This window comes from Alosa pseudoharengus, unplaced genomic scaffold (assembly GCF_046254945.1).
Source record: "Alosa pseudoharengus isolate Yale_2024_CS ecotype anadromous, Long Island Sound unplaced genomic scaffold, YU_APseudo_1.1 YU_APseudo_1.1_scf_1, whole genome shotgun sequence".
Lineage (NCBI taxonomy): Eukaryota > Metazoa > Chordata > Actinopteri > Clupeiformes > Clupeidae > Alosa > Alosa pseudoharengus.
In genome coordinates this window covers 31311287-31326478 of record NW_027468564.1, presented here as the reverse complement: position 1 = coordinate 31326478, position 15192 = coordinate 31311287, and the positions used below count along the sequence as shown (strand labels likewise).

The window sequence follows — 15192 nt, the reverse complement described above, 5'->3', positions numbered from 1 at the left end:
CACCACCAATGAAGAAAACACACAGCCTACTGTGAGTTTCTGTCTCTCTCTCTCTGAACAAGTCATGGCCAACTACAGAGGTGAATTTGTGTTTTATTATTCATTAATGCCACCCTGTGGCTTTTACAAATACTGCAGTAAATCAATACAAAATGTCCATATTGAGATATTCCATCATGTCTACAGCAGCAAAGGGAAGCCTATACATACCATGACACCTCACTGTACAGAGACTAAACTGTACCTGACAAGAATCAAAGTATAAAGACTACTATTATTCAGTTGAACTTATTTAAACTATGAAACATTTAATATCTATCAACTGATATCATGAAATTGACTGAACAGAAAAAACATTAATAAAGTATACACATTTAGATCACTTCATCATTATCATCACTTGGAAAATGTATTGCTGTGTACTGTACATTGGTAAATTGATCACATTAAGGCTACTTTGTGAACTGACTGTCTTTAGGTAGGGTACCATATCTAAGTAAGTCCAACAGTGCTAGAATAAAGTCTACAGACCAGCATAAAATAAATATGGACATATAAGAGAATAATGTAGACAAAGTAATATAAAAATCTATAGCAGAGCAAGAATAGGTTGAAGTAATAGGGTTACAGCCATTGGTCAAGTATTAAGTAAAGCCATAATCCAGGCTGTGGGAGGGAGGGAGGGGTTGTGCATATGTGCTAATCTAGCCTGAAAACAGTGTAGCAGTAAGCCAGTGGACAGTCAGTAGTACACAAACATGGAAAAAGGTGGGGAGGCCGACAGACTATGCAGAGAAGTTTATCTCTCCTCTTCCCTTTAGTGACGCATTGAACAGTTCAAGAGCCCTGGGGACAAATGACTTCCTCAGTCTGTCCGTTGTGCATGACAGTGAGCGAAGTCTCCAGCTGATCAAGCTCTTCTGCTTTGTAATAGTGCTGTGGAGTAGATGATAGTAATTGTCCAAGATGTTGATCGGTTTGTTCAGGGTCCTTTTATCTGATATTGAAGTGATGCACTCCAGTTTGGCTCCCACGACAGAGCCAGCTTTCCTTACTAGCCTGTCTAGTCGCCCAGCATCCTTCTTCTTTGTGCTTCCTCCCCAAAGAAGGCAATCATATGGTGTGTTGTGAAGACATCGTGCCAATCATGTGTTGTGAACTCGCCGCTGGAGCAAGATTGGTGTCGTGAAGCCTTGCGCACGCGCATTTCTGCCGAATAGGATGCCCGACTAGTGCCCAAAAAGCGCTGCAATTTGGCCTCCGATTGGAGGGACTTGCCTAAAAGGACTTTGATTAAGATCAATTTCCAAAAGATGATTTTTTATTCCTCTTTGTAGTCAACTTTAGCATGGGTCCCATAAAAGCAAAGAGATGTTTGAACAGGAGTGTGTTACCACTGTAGTCTGCACACTGTGGTGTTCCTGCAGGATTAGGAGGTCATGTGATCTGGCACAGGGACACTGATGAGCCAAGGGAAACCCCAAACCCAGCAAAGAGGGGCTCAGTGAATGTGGAGTGGAACGTGTGCAGGTGGGTGAGCGTGTTAGAGGAGACGCTGTAGAAGGACAGAGTGCCTGCTGGCCAGTCCAGGTACACTCCTACTCTGCTGGAGTGGGAAGAGGAGGCTGGTATGGCAGTCTTCTTACTATTGTGATAGACAGAGTAACCAATACCAGAGTAGAACAGACACCAAGACTTGTCATTATATCCAAACCTAGAGACATTTCTCCTCCCTTTCCTATCGATGCTTTTATAGGCCACTGCTATATAAACCCCAGGACCAGCAGTAGGACCACCACTCCGTTCAGCCTCCCAGTAGCAGCGTCCAGTCAGACTCTCTCTACACAGCACCTGAAGGTGGTGGTGAAATCTCTCTGGTATTCCTGGACTGGAGTCGAAGAACCAGTCGAAGACCCGGTCGAGGACCCAGTCATGATATGGGTTAAGTGACAACCCAGTCACCTTTTTGTTCCCCTCAGAGAGAGAGATTTCACTGTGTGCTGTGTTTGGGTCCAGTGTGAGCTCACAGGCATCTGCACACAAGAGAAGAGGAGAGAAAACACACAAAGTGTGTGTGAAAAGGAATGTTCAGCATGTGAGCATGAACTCAAACACACACCACACACACACACACAATCAAACTCACAAACTCACTCACATACTGTACTCAAACACATCGACACACACCGACAAACACACACACACACACACACACACACACACACTCCCAGATACACACACAAACACAGCCTCGAGAGGCTGTTCTATATTGTGAATATAGCACAGTGGAGGGCTGTTGTTGTTGCACGAAGCGAGCGAAGCGAAGCTGAGTGCCGTTAAACAACCCTCAGCTCTACTATATTCACGATATAGAACGGCCTCAAGGGGCTTATTGCTTTTATAAAACGGCTACCACATATAGGACATTAAAAATGGATACAAAATAAACAAATAATCATGAAAAAGCTATTTCATCTACAAATGTCCATTCTTCCGCGGAGTCCCCTGGAATAGTTCCACCGCTAATAGATTCTTATCGGAATTGTTGCTGAGCAACTTTGAATTTTAACCGTTATGCATTCTAAGCGCATTATAGAACGAAATGTGGTCTCAGTCGTGCTATATAGGCCGTGCTATACAGGGAAAATATACAACGGCATCGAACATGATTCAACCAATCATAATCAAGGGCCGGGACTATCCGTTTTATAAACACACACACACACACACACACACACACACACACACACACACACACACACACACACGTAGAGACTTGAAAACAAACACAAACACAAACACACACACACATATGAAACAGACACAAACATACAAGTGCATCCACATAGCCTAGAAATCTAGACGCACCCTAGCGGCAGCAAATTACATTTGCTTCCAGGGCTAGTCTAGCAACTCTCCGTTGGCTTGTGAGCTCGAAAAATTAAACTTCTATCAGGCCAATCAAATCGTGTATAGAGTCGTTAGGCGGGCTTAACATAATGATTGATGGCAGAGTTGCAACGGTTTGGCTTGAATTCCCTGCTAATTGAAAACAAAGAAGATGGATGTTGCTGTTGGCCAACGGTGTGACACAAGTTAAGCTTGTTTTAAGATGGCAAAAGTTTGAACTAGGCAACTAGCTCCGCTGGTGGGAAAACGCATGGGACTCAGCGCTGTCCTATTGCGTGCAGAGGGAATTTGAAAGACAACCGATTATCCCGCCCCTCGGACTGAACACTGCGAACGGTGAGTGCCCAGACCCTACATTTTAATGTGGGTCTGGCTCGTCAGGCTAGCATCCACACACACATGCTCAAACTAAAAAGACACATGCACCCACACAAATGCACATACCAAGGCCAAGCAAACACACACACACATATGAAACACACATGCTCGGTATCCCTATGTATCATACATTCATCATGCATATGTCTTTTTCACTCACATTTTTTCCCACCAGGTTTGATCCTGCACTCTCCTCCATGGTCATACCTTAAGTGGAATGAGAGCAGAAATACTGTTGAAGCACATGTAGGTTTGAGACTTCAGTATGCTATTCATTATCATCAAGTATTCATTATCATGATCATTTTTTTTTTTAAAGTATATTTTTGGGCTTTTTATGCCTTTAATCAGATAGGACAGTGGAGAACGACAGGAAGTGAGTGGGAGAGAGTCGGGGTGGGAATTGAACCCGGGTCGCCGGCATACGGTGCAGGTGCCCCAGCCAGTTGCGCCACAGCTGGGGTCATTATCATGATCATTTTAACCAAACTAATCTAACTAACTAACTTATCAACCTCCCTGTCCAAGTGGCTTAGACTTTCTCGCTGGTAAACTACAACCTGTCAGCATTGGTCCTCTGGTGGCATAGATTTATTTCAGTTAGCCTTATAGCTGGTTTAAGTTGCATTGAGAGATGATTTTATGGAAAGTACCCCATGCAAATCTTTAGGTATGGTATAGGGCAGGGATTCCCAAACTTTGGTACACCATATTAAAGCTGCAGTTGGCAAGTCTGACAGATAGAGGGGACTTAGCCAAAATGTTGAATGTTGTATTTTGTGCTCGCCAGTGCGCACCAGACTGCACCAGACTTTGATTGACAGTCAGATCTCACACATCCCTGTTCTGATTGGACTAGAACAGGGATTCCCAAACTGTGGTACGCGTACCCCCGGTGGTATGCGAGCTGCTTCTAGGGGGTACGCGAGATGAAAAGAGCTATGGCGGACAGGTGTAAAATTAAAAATTTAAATCTTTTGTGATTAATTCATGAATAAATACACAATTTCGAATCAGGTCATAATGATATGGAAACATGAAATTAAAGGATATCATTTATAAACTCTGTATGTGTTCATCAAAAGAAGGGCAGCTTATTAAACATGACGCCTGGAATAGCTAATAGAATGCGTTACTTTTGAATGCGTTGGATGGTCCGTGGGGGGAAAGTTTCGCGGATATAACAGGTTTTTGAAAACAACAAAAACAGAAAGGGGGGAAGGAGCAAAGCTAGGAGTTATTTCAGATGGGCAAGAAAGGTAACATACATTTAACAAACTAAAGGTAGCCTAAGTTTAGCCATAGGCTGTAGGCTATAGCCTAATGTTGTCCAAACGAATACATCCTTGTCATGAGTTGTTGTAGGCCTATTATAAGATATTGTATGTGGATGTAGTTAGGCTACTATGCAGGCTAATTTTCATAACTTTTTAACTGACCAAATGCACGCACCTAAAACCGGGAAACGGACAAATATTGTCAAGGGGGGGGGGGGGGGGGGGGGGGTATAGAATGCATTACGTTTTTATGTGTTTATGTGTCGGATGGTGGGGGTACGCGAGCCGAGTCGGAATGTAGGAGGTGGTACGCGGGGGGGAAAGTTTGGGAACTGCTGGACTAGAAGAACCGGGAGCTGTGGATTTTTGCAAAACAAATAACAGAATGGTGGAGGTAGAAGTATGTTTTTTTTTCTAAAACCGGCTGATTTATGTTGTGCTGTCGGAACATAGTGACGGTTTCAGTGAATATGATCAAAAACATCTTGCCAACTGCAGCTTTAAGTGTTGAAAATGAACATCTCAGCCAGTTGGTCAGGTCATACGTTATCATTGTTGTTAACAAGACGTTACCCACCAAACTCTTCTTGAGACTTTCACTACAGGAAGCATTCGACGGAGCCCTTCGTCTGATCTCAGGTATTTCTTCAGATCAAACTCCACGTCTGTAGCTGACATCAGCAGCAGGTAAGCAAGAGCTGAACACTGGGCTGGAGTCAGGTTCTTATTCTCATCTGCTGAGTTCATGTACCTGGGTATGAAACATAAATATCTTACTAATTCTTATTGCTAGTATATTTTTGGGCGCTTTTTTTGCCTTTATTTGGATAGGACAGAAAAGAGTGACAGGAGGTAATTGTGAGAGAGAGATGGGGTGGGAATTGAGAAATGACCGCAGGCACTTGGACGCTCTCGGGCGCTGTGCCCTGACCACCCCCCCCCCCCCCCAATCATTAGTACACGTGTAATAATATATATAAAATACTTTTGTGTATGTAAATGAGTGTGTGCATAGTATGTGTTGTTTTTGTGTATATATGTGCTTGTGAGTGTGTGTGTGTGGGGGGAGGGGTAATGGTGTGTGTGTGTGTGTGTGCGTGTGTTTGTGTGCAGACATTTTCTCAGCGTTTTAAATGCACTTCTCTCGAATAGCCATTAAGAGTGATGCAATGGAAAAGCAGAAACCATTATTAATAAACTGAGAGAATAGCTTTATCAACTGGTTACCATTATTCCAAATAAATAATTCTGTTCCAGAACATTACAAAAGATAATGTTTCTGCTTTTGTTTTTGTTCCTGGCCATAACTTTGTCTACTTTTCATTTTCGTTCTGTGAACCAGTTCAAGGCCTTGCACAAAAGTGAAAATGACAACACTTTACTTATTTTTAGAGATGCACCGATTGCAATTTTTTGGGCCGATTCCGATTTTTCATAGAGTTTGACCTTTGGATACCGATTTTAGCTGATTTCGATTTAATTTCTTCTCACCACTTTACAGCACACACAAAGAGTTATTTTCTATCTTTTCTTTAATAGAACTTGTTAGAAATGTAATCAACTTATCAATAATGGAATGGCTGTTTAAAAAATGGAACCGGTGAACAGACAGATTCTTATTGAAGTCTAACTTCAGCTGCAGTATCAAACGTTAATGCTTCCCAGTGTGGGACATTCATTTCACACATTAATTGGGGGGCAGCCGTGGCCTACTGGTTAGGTTCGATCCCTGACCCAGTAGGAAAAATATGGGCAGGGGAAGTGGTTGAAGGGGAAGGGGAAGCCCCTCACTGCTCCCCGAGCGCCGCTGTAGCAGGCAGCTCACTGCGTCGGGATTAGTGTGTGCTTCACCTCACTGTTCACTGTGTGCTGAGTGTGTTTCACTAATGCACGGATTGGGATAAATGCAGAGACCAAATTTCCCTCACGGGATCAAAAGAGTATGAATACTTATACTTATACTCTACTTAATATATAAATGCACTGTTATGGAACACCCATTTGTTTCCTTCTCACATCCAATATCCAACTAAAATGCAAAAACAATTTTCATGATACATTTGAACATGCTACCGTGGAACATATTTTCATATGCATTAATGCTTTTATGGGAGGGCAAGGGAAAAGTGGGAGTATCACGCAAACTCAGGGGAGGAGAAGTGCTGATAGCGATTCATTAGGTGCTCCGCTGTATGAAAACAGCGCGCATCTGTTTTGCGGTGAAAAACGTCAAGACCGGCCGGTCACCGGTCATGGCCGATCACGTGAAAATCGGCCGATTCCGGTCACCGGCCGATCAATCGGTGCATCTCTACTTATTTTATTTCAAGAATGACCTGTTGATATCTTTTTCTAATGAATGGTCGCCCAGCTCATTCAGACAGTGGAAGAGGTTGATGGTTCGTTCTGGTGAGACTCTGATCATCTTCTTGATGTATCGAACTGTTTTCATGATGCTCACTTGTTGGACATTCAAATGTGGCAGAACCACATCCAAGGGAAGGGATACGGGATTTTGGGCTCCAATGACCAGATGAGATTGGCTGAAATTCGGGACGCTTTTTTTTTGGGGGGGGGGGGGGGGGGGGCGGTAGGCTTACAGCGAATTTTCAAACCTGTACCAAAACACATTTTTATTCAAACATCAAGTCTGCCTCAAAATACAACAGAGAAATCATGAACTCAAAATGTCATTGTGGGAAAAAATAAAACAATGACTGCGTAACAGTGCAAATCAGACCTTTCAGAATAAGGATAATAGCCTAACGCTAATAACAAGCCTTGCCAAAATTATGGGTCATTAAGTAAAAATAGCCTACAAAATAATTGTTAGATTAAGTAGATTATGTTAAAACAACATGGACATTAGGCCGAACTTCCGACGTATTTCTTTGCACACACGCTGGCTCTGCCTGCTGCGCTGCCTGCACAATGTCCTCGGCTTCGCGAAATCAGTGCATATTCGCGCCTAATTATAGAACGTCAAAAAGAAACAAAGTAGCCGGGCTGCATCCAGACACTTAGCTGCCGTCGGGGGCTGCATGCAGTCGACTCAGACTCTCTACGGACAGTTTTTAATGTTTATCAGAAAATAACTACTCAGTATTCTGATTGAGTATAATTTTCGGGACAATTAGGGCAGGATTCGGGATTCGGGACAACTACTTGGAATTTTTCGGGACGTCTGGTCACCCTAGTCCATTCTGACTTTGTAAGGCCCTATCCACCAACATCTTGTGGAGGTCGAACCTTGAGTACTTAAACATCCACAGAAACGTCTCACCACGAGTCTCAATAAGAAGATTCACCTGGTCAGTTACGTGTCTGTGGAGTATGTAAAGAGCTGCCAGGAACTCTTGTACGCTCAGGTGCACAAAGCTGAACATGCTTTCTCCACATGTAGCTTTTTGAAGATCCGTGTACGAAGTCCAGTGCCGGTTCAGACCTCGATGGGGCCCTAGGCAAAATCCTGCTAAGGGGCCCTCCCACCTGAACATTGTAACTATTTGTTTTATATATTATCTGTCACCTCAGTGCTCCCAATACAATCATCCCATCCCATTTTGGATGTCTACGGAAGTTATACCAAATATAGTGTTTATCCCCATAAAGGACCTTCACAGCTATAAATGGCCAGATGCTTGTTGTACATATCCCCTTACAAAAAATAACTGCTGTTTTTTCAAAGTACAGTTAAGTTATAGTAGCCTAGGCTACAGTCCAGTAGCCTAGTATTTTTATGTGTCTAAAATACTGCATTCCCTGCATAACAACTGTAGGCTAAATATTTCCTCCAAAACTGCTGTTTTAATACTCAGAAATCTGCAGTTAGCTACTGAACTGGCTGTCCTGATTCCCTTCAATATTTTTTCAAACGTGGACTATTTTAAACAATATTTTTAATACTTAATATACTGTAGGCCTAATTTACGATATGCATCTATTGCCCCTGCAGCAAGGTTAGGCTACTTTCCATTTTGCATAGCTTACGGTCAGTTGTAGGCTATCTAAACCAACTAAAGCTTGACTGAAATATTGTAAACATTTACCTTTACAATGTATTGGAAGAGTGAAATCACCGATTAGTTTCGACAGGTTCTCGCATGTTTCTGCTGAAAAACTGCTAGTTTCATCCTGAGCTGTACGTTATCATGAGCCATTTAAAGATGAGGTTTTTTTTAAATGTAGCCAGTCGCCCGCATTTAAAAAACAGGACATGCAACTTTGCGAAGTACCGTGACAGGCTGGCAAGCAAGCCGCAGACAGATCAGATTCACTTCCCTGTTAGTTAGGCCTAACCTAGGCAACTAACACGCGCTAGAGAGATGCATGTAGATAGTATAGTATATAGTTTCTTGATCCCGTGAGGGAAATTTGGTCTCTCTGCATTTAACCCAATCGGTGAATTAATGAAACAAACAGCACACAGTGAGCACATACTAATCCCGGCGGCGCTCGGGGAGCAGTGAGGGGTTAGGTGCCTTGCTCAAGGGCACTTCAGCTGCGGCCCACTGGTCGGGGCTCGAACCGGCAACCCTCCGGTTACAAGTCCAGAGTGCTAACCAGCGGGCCACGCGTGCCCGTAATCAAACCACGAAACCACGAACACAAGTTTACCCGACTGCTGTTCCCGCTGTTCATTCTCGTGAAGTTTCTTCCGTTTTTCATGCCCTGAATGCTTCATGCATCCGGTTTTATGTTCATCTTTCTAATGTATGAGGCTGTCCTATAACTGTACATGTCTGTCACTAGCTTGACTCAAGCGGAGACATGGAAGGGGGCCTTTATTAACTTGCGGGGCCCTACGCAACTTGCGTAGTGTGCGTATAGGGAGAACCGGCCCTGACGAAGTCCAACCTGCAATGCTCCTGTAGTTACATCAATGCCACACTCTTTCAGGTCCTTCTCATAGAATATCAGGGTGTCTTTCTCCAGATATTTGAATGCCAGTTTCCCAAGTTTAACAAGGAGCTGTCCTTTTCCTTCTGCTGTCATTGCCTCCTCTTCCTGGTATCTGTCATTCATTCTGGTGATTTGAAAGACACAGAAGTGTGTGTACATTTCTGTTAGAGTTCTGGGCATTTCCTGGTTGTGGACACTTTGCTCCTCTCCCATTTGTCCAAGGACCGTTGCTGTGATCCGACAGAAGACTGGCATGTGACACATTAGAGGCTTCGCTTAGATTTTAAGTGTTTAATGACTTGTTCAGCTTTTTCTGGAATGATGTTTCTGAAATACTCCTCTCTTTGGGCTTCATCAAACCCTTGGACCTCTGTCAACAGGTGGAAGATTTCACACAGATCCTTACTGGCTGCAGCTGGTCTCGTTGTAACCCAGATGAGTGCTGAGGGCAAAAGCTTACCAGTAATCAGACTCCCTATCAGTGTCGCCACTGATGTTTTTTCTTTTGGGTCACAGATGCATTTTTTGAAGTCTACCCCAAGTCTGCTTTCATCTAAACCATCAAATACAAAAATAACTTTTGCCTTTTTTAATTCAATGTACTCTCCCAACTCTTCAAGTTCTGGGTAAAATTTCAGGAGAAGGTCAAAGAGGCTGAAGTCCTCATCTTTGTATACATTCAGCTCTCGAAATGGAAGAACAAACACAAGCTGTATATTCTGATTATTTGCTTCTTCTGCCCAGTCCATGACAAATTTTTGCACAGCAACCGTTTTCCCAATTCCAGCTATTCCTAAAGTCAAGACCTTGGTGACAGGTTTGCCTCCATGGTAGCGTCCGGAGAATAGATCGGACAACTTCACTGACTTCACTTCCCCAGAGCATGTCTTGGTCTCTTTTTGTCTGATGTTCATTGCTGACACTTCATGCGCACTGTTGACCCCTCCAGTACCTTCTATAATGCAAAGCTCAATGTAAATGTCTTGTAGTTCTTTTTCCCCCCTGAAGTTTGTTCCAGGTCTTGACATACAAGGAGAAACCTGTCTTTTGAGATGGCCTGGAGGTAATGTTTGAGTGAAGATATGTCCTCTGTCAAACACAACTTTGCTAAAATACCAAGGAAAGGTGAAATAAATAGAAGAACATATTAAAATCACTGTAGAAGCATAACCATTCTGTAAGGCACAACTATCATATGTCATGCATTCAACTTGTTGAAGAATAAACATATTTTTCTTTTCTTTTTTCTTATAATTAATCGTACATGTTAATGTTATGTTAATCGTATACACACACACACACACACACACACACACACACACACACACACACACACACACACACACACACACACACACACTGTTACGTCCCTGTATGTTTTATCTGTGTTTATTTGCTTTGGTCTGTCCTGTGTATGTGTTGTTGTGTTTCAGACAGTCCAGCAGGGGGCTTAATTGCTGGGCCGGCACCATAGATATATATACACTAGATGTCGCCTTCTGCTTCTCAGCATGCGTCAACACCGCCGCCATCTTTGTACAGGGATCTGAAGCGCTAAACTAGTTCTCCTGTATTGTCAGCGTTACCTATTTAGCGACGTTTGGCCATCCCCAGCGATAGAAAACCTTTTTAGCGATTAGCGACAAATTTGGGAACTTCTCACAATGATGGCAGATCGGCTTCTTTGTTGTTGAAACGTAAGAAAATCACCTTTCTCATGGCTTTGTCATTTATGAATTCAGCTACATCTCGTTTGCCCATGGCACTGACCCATGATTATAAAAGTAACGACTGGCGTAGCCTATGTAGTAGCAGAGGTAAATGTTCTACAGATCTAAAGCAACTTCTGGTGAGATTACAACTTACATGAGTAAACGAGACGAGGGGTATGTGGCCTCAACCAGAGCCTGTCTAGAAGAGCCTGTTAACTTTCATTGTATTGAACCTGGTTGCAGTTTACTCATTGTTCCTCTAGGGGCCGCCGCTAGCTAGTGCAGAATGAATGGGACTCTATGGGGCTAGACGGGTAAAATGTATCTTTATTATCGTCTTAAGCTTAGTTTTCTCTAGACTCAACCATAAATGCATGCCTGTCAGTTGGAACAACCCAAAAAACTAGATAATTGCATGAGATTTTGATGATTTATGGTGATTTTATTTTCGCTAGATCTTTGCCCAGATTGACGCTAATGCATTATAGAGGAGTGGATCACTGAAGCAAGATGGCGTCTCGATTGACGCATTCGTTCCAATGAACAGCAGTAGTCAAGGCGACATCTAGTGTATATGTCTATGGGCCGGCACTATAAAAGGTGCCGGCTGACGTCAATCGGCAGGTCTCTTGGTTTTGAGGGCGTTCTTGGATTTTGGGTTGCTTTGGTTTTTGGCTGTCGCTGTCGCTTCCCCGAGTGAGAGTCGAGGAAAAGGCTGGGGATTACCTGGGCCTACTTTTGAGGCCTTTCGTTTGGGCAGCCTTATTTTTTCGTTCATCCATATTTTTCTCAGTGTTATCATTTTTGTAAAAAAATATTTTTGAATTATACTTCCTTTTTTTGACCGTCTCCTATCATTTGCCCATGCGAAACAGCGAAGGAATAACCAGACCTGCATAGGGCTTCTTTAACAGTTGATATACCACTTGGCCTTACCTCCTTCTTGTTGTGGCTCAGGCACTTCTGGACTTGTAGCTGAACGCTGAAGATCCTCCACCAGAAGAGGATCATGAGACTTCAGGGCCTCATAAAACTTATCTTGGGTCCCGGCTCCTTTCTTCTCCAGCATGGTTATAAGAACATGGTTCTGCTCTTGGTGGGTTGATTTGCTCTGCACCTGTTCCCTCTCTAGACGAGAGAGGACTCTGCAACGCTCCAGGTCGATCAGAAGAGGGGCAAGGACACCAAGACGCATCTCTAGCTCCCCCTTGTGTTTCTTGAAGAACTCTTGACCTGATTAAAATATCAAGGAAATATATTACAGTTTTTCTCAGTCGCTTTGGTCCATTTCTCAAATTATCATTAACATTTGCACAATAGTTACTGCATTTCTCAAAGCAATTAGTGCAAACTGCACCCCATAGTGGATTGCCTTCAAAATGCTTTGTTTGTCTCAAAAGTAAGTATAACTTGAAACTGTCAGTGCAATCAAAATGACAGACCAATGTCAGGATAGTCAAACTGTTTTGTTTTGTTGTCAATATGACAGTTTACTCTGAAAGTATTTTCTAATGAACAATGTGCAAGGCAGCACTATTTTATATTTCAAAACTATAAAGTCACACATTATTGTGTGTAGATGGGGTTGATGCATGGATACATGTACTAAAGCATTGCTATTTGTTCAAGATGGGGAGAAACTGCTTTAATGATGTGCACAAGTGAAAAGATGATTTGGAGTTTGAACAAACAGTTTTGAGAATTTAAATCCTGATCTGAGAAATGTGCCAGAGCAACTGATATTTTTTTTTATAAACATTATAAAGCGTGTGAGGTGAAAACGCATGTGAGGTGAATAGTGTCTTCAACATATATAATGAATACAGTGTAAAAGGCCATTGAACTGAAATAAAATGTGTGTGTGTTTGTGTGGATGTCTGTGTGTGTGTGTGTGTGTGTGTGTGTGTGCGTGTGTGTGTGTGTGGGTTGTGCCACAGCAGTGGCACAGGTGCTCCAGACATGTTCATGTTGATAGAACAGAACACTGCTGGCCTCCAGCTTAGGCAGGGGAGAGAGAGAGAGAGAGAGAGAGAGAGAGAGAGAGAGAGAGAGAGAGAGAGAGAGAGAGAGAGAGAGAGAGAGAGAAAGAGAGAGAGAAAGAGAGAGAGAGAGGAGGCAGGAGGGTGAAAGGGAGCAGTGAGAGTGGGAAAATGGCAAATAAGAGAGAAGACAGAGACAAGACATGAGGGAAAAGGAGGAGAAGGACATGAAATGAAACAGAACAAGTCCCACAGGAAATAAGCAAAACAATGTAAAAGAGGGAGGGAGAGAGATAGCAGAAATAATGATTTTTATTCTTCCCATAAACAAGAGTATCATCAGAGACTTAACACACACTTCATATGCCACTGATCCTGTACATAACTATTATAATTGTAAAGATGTAAATATGTGATATACTGATATAATTATGATTTAATTTTACAAGTCTGTTGTCAAGGCTGATCTACTCACTAGTATCATAATCACACCTGGGTTGCTGTTCATTTTTGACATGCTATGGAACCCAAATGTGAAATGGCTGACAGTGGGTCCTTACCCCCTCCTTGCTGTGCGTTGGGCACTCCTCCGTAGCTGAAGGTGAGAGGGCCGTTGATGGTGCAGCCGCTCATGGACGGGGCGTTCACCATCCCTCCAGAGTGAGACGCCACGTTCACGTTGACCCCTCCACCTCCTCCGCCCTGCCACGGGTTACACGACTGACCCCCCACTTAGTGAAGGATAGAAATAGAGAGATGGAGAGTGAAGTAATAAGAGATCATGGAAGGGAGTCAGAGAGAGAAATGAATGAAAAAAAGAAGGAAAGATAGAGGGAGAAAAGAAACAAGTGAGAGAGAGAGAGAGAAAGAATCGATGAATGCACATAACTCTTCCCACATATACCCAATCAAACATGTCATTATAGACTGTCAGGTATACACTTACATCTTCCCAGATCCCTCTCCAAGTCCATGGCCAGCTGGTTGTGCTTCATCTTCTGCAAGATGGTCACCATGACACCCCCAGCTCCCATGCTGCACACCTGCACCATCAAGTCCACGGTGTCGTCTGTGTCGGCCTTCTCCAGCTTTCTCCATGCCATTTGGCACATCCCAGAGGTAGTGCTTAAACCTCTTAAAGTTGCCCCCCGAGAGGTCCTCCAGGGTCTTCCTCAGCACTTCCTTCAGGGCTGCGGGCATTGTGGGGTCCAGATTAGGAGTCTGCTACAAACTGCACAGATTCCGTTCTCTTCTTTGCACCACTGCTTTGCATAATTTATTTTCAATACTATATGTCAAAATACAATACTGTAATATTATCATTGCTACTTCTGAAAAACAATGGGAGATAAGTAACAGACTAGCACGTGCATATTTCTAAAATCACCAAATAAAGACATTACCCGGTCCGTGCTGTGGCAGGGCCGTTCCTCCACTCAAAGCCAGGGTGCTCTCCATCCCACCAGGTTGAGCTGGGACATTGTCCATGTTGACCCCAGCACCCCCTGCTGGCCTCCCAGTGTGTGTGTGTGTGTCTGTGTGTGTGTGTGTGTGTGTGTGTGTGTCTGTGTGTGTGTGTGTGTGTGTCTGTGTGTGTGTGTGTGTGTGTGTGTGTGTGTGTGTCTGTGTGTGTGTGTGTGTGTGTGTGTGTGTGTCTGTGTGTGTGTGTGTGTGAGTGAGAGAGAAAGAGAGAGTGAGAGAGAAGAAGAACATATAGATAGAAAAAAACAACTGGTTGAAACCCTTCATGCAGAGTTAAGTAAGAGTACAGGGGAACACACCCACCAAGGGCTGAATAAAATAGCCATCAAATTGTTTAAACATCTCTTAAAGGTTGTATCAGCGATAGCGGGCCAACGTCACTTCTGTTGATGATTAAATAAAACAGAGAGCTAGCACACTACTCCCTCCCGTGCAATTGAAACTCTCCTAAACGCGATTGTTTGAATTGTTTCAACCAATCTCGTCAGTTATTGGTTGAAACACTGTATTTTGCCTTTGAGTGGTTGCCAACACTTGGTAGCAGTTTGTGTA

The 15192-nt window shown here is 43.2% G+C and overlaps 1 protein-coding gene across 4 annotated transcripts; it reads right to left on the bottom strand.

Moving 5' to 3' along the window:
* Positions 1-76: 76 nt before the first annotated feature.
* Positions 77-14767, bottom strand: LOC143125625 (stonustoxin subunit beta-like). 4 transcript variants are annotated; one of them, XM_076287288.1, is made up of 7 exons: positions 14562-14767; positions 14105-14348; positions 13719-13889; positions 12116-12412; positions 5143-5316; positions 3449-3495; positions 77-2033 (listed from the first exon to the last, which is right to left on the bottom strand). In XM_076287288.1, exons 2-5 carry the CDS (start codon positions 14268-14270, stop codon positions 5309-5311), a joined length of 642 nt encoding a protein of 213 aa, XP_076143403.1. In that variant the 5' UTR covers positions 14271-14348; positions 14562-14767; the 3' UTR covers positions 77-2033; positions 3449-3495; positions 5143-5308. The 4 variants fall into 4 exon arrangements, with proteins under 4 accessions (XP_076143403.1, XP_076143373.1, XP_076143382.1 ...); XM_076287267.1 differs by lacking the exons at positions 77-2033; positions 3449-3495; positions 5143-5316 and adding an exon at positions 7167-10574; XM_076287258.1 differs by lacking the exons at positions 12116-12412; positions 13719-13889; positions 14105-14348; positions 14562-14767 and adding an exon at positions 6902-7099.
* Positions 14768-15192: the final 425 nt, after the last annotated feature.